Below are 4,514 nucleotides of genomic sequence, written 5' to 3' on the forward strand. Positions count from 1 at the left end.
CAAGATGGTGACCCCCTGTGACAAGTTTGAAGTCCTGGATCATTGCTGCTATTGACAAGCTCAAACTTTAGCCTCGTGCAATAAGTTCACTATATAAAATATGACATTTTTAGCCATATTTATTTTTAGGGCTTAGTTCTCCTTTAAGTAGATCTTAAAGTTCCAAATGAAGTGATGAATAGTACAGGATTGCATTGTAAAATCTATGTTTATGCCTAATTTTTGTGTACTTTTTTTAGTTTGTGACATATTAAATTGCCTCCAATTATCCCCACAAGCATGGCTATATTATTTCTTTTTGTGGTTCATTCTTTTTTACAAGCAGATCATTCTAACAATCAGGATGCTAGAAATGCAACAAAATAAAAAAAATTGGTAGCATTTTCCTATCACTACTAAACTATTGGGGGGCTATCATTTGTAGTCCCTGTACCTTAACTTTTGGAAGGTTTAGACTGACCTATTTTTTCATTTTTAGCCTTTCAATTCTGCCTCTTGCCAACCTACAACTGAAGAAATATTATCTGTGAGCATTAAATGTTGTTATTTTGAATTTGTTTTGTACATATTTATTTTTTCTGCTATTCATATTATATTTTGATTTCAGAACAGACCCCCGAGTTACTTGGGTAATTAGCACATAACAAACTGATTTCCAGTTCCAAGACTGGGCGTGGCAGTACAAAACACACAAAAAATACACATTAATAACAGCTGTAAATTCTTAAATCATTTTGTAGTTCATATCATACTTAAAAGTAATTTTATGGTGAAATACCCCCTTAAGATACATTACTAATGTAAAAAAACCTCGCCGCAACCAAAATAGTAGTCAATAGAATTATCTAGGGATGCACCGAATCCAGGATTCGGTTCGGCCAGGATTCGTCCTTTTTAGCAGGATTCGGATTCGGCCAAATCCTTCTTCCTGGCCGAACCGAATCCGAATCCTAATTTGCATATGCAAATTAGGGAAACCACATGACTTTTTGTCACAAAACAAGAAAGTAAAAATGTTTTCCCCGTCCCACCCTAATTTGCATATGCAAATTAGGATTCGGTTTGGTATTTGCCCGAATCTTTCCTGAAGGATTCGGGGTTTCGGCCAAATCCAAAATAGTGGATTTGGTGCATCCATAGAAATATCAGCCCAGGAAAGATTAGGAATGGCTGAAGACCACAATGTAGAACAAGGAGCTGGGCAAACATTGTACCGGATGAGACAAACACACTGACAATTTTGGGTTATGTAATAAAAGGCACTAAGTTTGCCCCGGGGCAGTAACTCATAGCAACCAATCAGCAGGTAGCATTTACTGGTCACCTGTTTAAATGCAAACATCTTATTGGTTTGCTATGGGTTACTGCTCCTGGGCAAACTTCGTGCCTTATATTACATATAGGGGTGAAAGCCAGATGAACAGTCTTTTTAACTTAAAGGAGAATTCAACCCTTTACCAAAGGTCTGTTTAAGGTTATAAAAGGCTGCTTGACCTTAAAATGACATAAAATTCTAGACCCTTCTTAGTAAGAGCAGCAATGGGAGTAACAATCTGGGAAAATCCTTTAATAAACATTTAATACGCTACTAATTGGCAAAGCAGACACCGTGGCAGGATGAATTTTGAAGCCAGAAAGTTCAGCAAATGATTAATTGATGACGTTTTTGGTTGCACCTGAATTCAAAAGGCTTGTTATATTGCCATCTAGTGTCTTAGTGTTAGGTTTTGATTTCTTTGATTTCAGTTCTTCCCATCATATTTTTACCTGATCCAGATGTTAGGAATGGAAATAGTCATTCCGAACTCCAAAATTTGTCCCTCCACCCTGAATAAAGAACTCTTGTAAATTCCAAGTGTTTCGTAAGTTCAGGTATCTGGAAAATATAGCTGAAATCACAGTGGTTGTTTCCAGCTCCTTTCAAGCCAGGCAGGGAAGTCTTAAGGAAAACTCAACCACTATCACAACAACTGAAGTCAGAATAGATGCTTTAAGCTAAATTTGCTGAGCTACTTGATTCTCCAAGTGCTTAACCAGGGCCTACAAAATTAGCTTCAAGGTAGTAATTTGGCCAGTGGCATCTGAACCAAAACAACATCTCTGGTATACAGATCAGCATTGCGCACAATGATGGGGACGTGCCATAATGTGTCCGTGGGACTGCAAGCATTGCCCCACTGGAGTGAAATTGTCTGGGAATCAGTACATCTAAATGTAAGAGGAAAAGCAATAAACTGGGTTTAAGTTGCAACTTCTCTATAACATACTTGGGTTCTTGTCCATAAAAAGTATTTATCAAGCTGGTCCTGGACAATTAAAGCCAGTTCCCCTGTCTGGGTCCACAAAGGATATTAACCAAATTTATTTGAGGTACACCTGAATAAGGAGCACAAAATATCAAAATATTTAAATATATCTGTGCCTCGCTGTCTTCTTCAGAATGAACCCTGGCACCGTTAATATTTTGTAATTATCTTAGCAGATACATTTACTAGGACATATGATTGTTCGTTCACCAATGCTCTTTTGGGGCCTTTGAGCTTTCTGCTGCGGAACCACAGAGGAAAAGGTGCATTTTAGATAGAAACAAGTCCGAAATGAGGTACCGGCAAGGATTAGGCAAAAACGTAGTCAATCAGGCAGAAGGGTTTAGGCAGGCGGCAGGAATCAAGGTCAGGAAACAGGCAGGAGTCAAAAACCAGAGTAATAACTCAATAAGCGCTTCATCAGGATCTGAAACAGAAGTCAGCTTGGGCTAGGAGAGGAAGGGGAAGCCACTATTTGAGGCCAGGAGGCCCAATGGGAGAAAAGAATAGGAAATGGACAGAGGAGGGAACCAATGGCTGAAGCTTAAATCCAAATTTGCAGACAGTATGTTTTAACCTCCTTAGATTTCATCAGTGCAAGATAACATGGCTTCTGATGGTGTGGGACTTGGAAAGCAGAAAAGCAAAAGAACCATACTGGACGGGGAGAAGGGGGCTAAAAGGAGCCCAAGAGCCCTTCCTAAATGCAAGGCAAGCACTGAGAGCCTTCTTAAAACAGAAGTTATTTCTCATGCTACATATATGGCACTGCCTTGGAAAGCAACAAAGCAAAATAACCATATTGATGGTTGACAGTTAACCTTTAAACAATGATCTATGGCTAAAATGAGAAAGTCCAACAATGGAAGATCCTTGTCTTCTCAAGGGCACCCCTTATGTCTATGGATGATCTATGGATGTCTGAATGTAATTTGGAAATACTATATGTAGTACAACACATTTTTCTTCATAAACAATATTAAAATGAGTCATTTAGGTGCATGAAAGAAGAACGAATAAAATGGATGATCTGATGGCACTGTGCAGTTTTGTCTGGGTGATCTATTCAGTGGATACAGAAGCACATTTACAATGACTCATATCTAGTGATGGGCAAGACTGTCCCGTTTCACCAAAAAAATCATGAAACACATTGAAGTCTTCGGGTGTTTCTTGCAGTAAAGTATGTTGAAAACATTACCCATTACTACTGGTATGTATTTTCTCGACCATTACATTGTCATAACGTTTAGAATTAGCAAATTGTATCTTACAGTCTTATGACAACTTATTCATAGTTCCTTTGACGGTAACTTTGATATCTTTATTCCTTATGCTATAGATGATGGGATTAAGCATTGGCGTCACAACTGTGTACATAATGGACACAATCTTCTCTGTGCTAGGAGAGTCTCTGGAGTGAGGACGCAAATACATGAACATTATAGGTCCATAGTAAAGAGAGACCACTGTAAGATGGGATGCACATGTAGAGAAAGCTTTATGCCTTCCTTCAGTGGAACGGATATTTAGAATAGTGGAAATGATATAAGCATATGAAGAAAGAGTCAATATGAACGCACTAAGGCCAAGGACACAAGCTGAGATGTACATTGATAACTCATGAAGCCAAGTATCTTGGCAAGACAAATGAACAAAGATTGGTATCTCACAGAAAAAATGGTTGATATGGTGGGATCTGCACAATGGCAGCTGTAAGGTGTATGGTACATGAATACTAGAATTGATACATCCTAAAGCCCAGCAAACAGCAGCAATGGAAGTGCAAAATCTCTTGTTCGTGATTGTATTGTAGTGCAGAGGCTTGCAGATGGCTACATATCTGTCATAAGCCATAACAGCCAGAAGAATACACTCTGTTCCTACAAGGGCTGAATGGAAGAACATCTGTAAAGCACAACCAAGACGTGAAATACTTGTATCTTGTGTTATTGTAATTATGATAAGTTTAGGTAAGACTGAAGACGTTATGCCAATGTCAATGACGGACAGGTTGCTTAAGAAAAAATACATTGGGGTATGCAGCTGCAAATTGCTTCTAACCATGGTAATGAGCAGAGAGTTTACTGACAATGCTAGTATATACATGGTGAGAAATATTAGGACGCTCAAGGCCTTTAGGTATGGGGTATCAGCAAGACTGAGGAGAAAGAATTGGTTGGAAGATGTTTCATTTGAGTTCTCCAT

The 4,514-nt window shown here is 38.6% G+C and overlaps 1 protein-coding gene across 1 annotated transcript; it reads right to left on the reverse strand.

Moving 5' to 3' along the window:
* Window positions 1–3,584: 3,584 nt before the first annotated feature.
* On the reverse strand, window positions 3,585–4,514 carry LOC108700602 (olfactory receptor 5V1). The gene has a single exon (XM_018233795.1). The coding sequence runs from the start codon at window positions 4,512–4,514 to the stop codon at window positions 3,585–3,587; it is 930 nt and encodes a 309-aa protein (XP_018089284.1).

The sequence above is a fragment of the Xenopus laevis genome, chromosome 8S (assembly GCF_017654675.1).
Source record: "Xenopus laevis strain J_2021 chromosome 8S, Xenopus_laevis_v10.1, whole genome shotgun sequence".
In the NCBI taxonomy this organism is placed as follows: domain Eukaryota; kingdom Metazoa; phylum Chordata; class Amphibia; order Anura; family Pipidae; genus Xenopus; species Xenopus laevis.

Bases quoted from the DNA above. Each gene is read 5' to 3' on its own strand.
- LOC108700602 (XM_018233795.1), bottom strand. From the start codon at position 4,514: ATGGAGAACTCAAATGAAACATCTTCCAACCAATTCTTTCTCCTCAGT.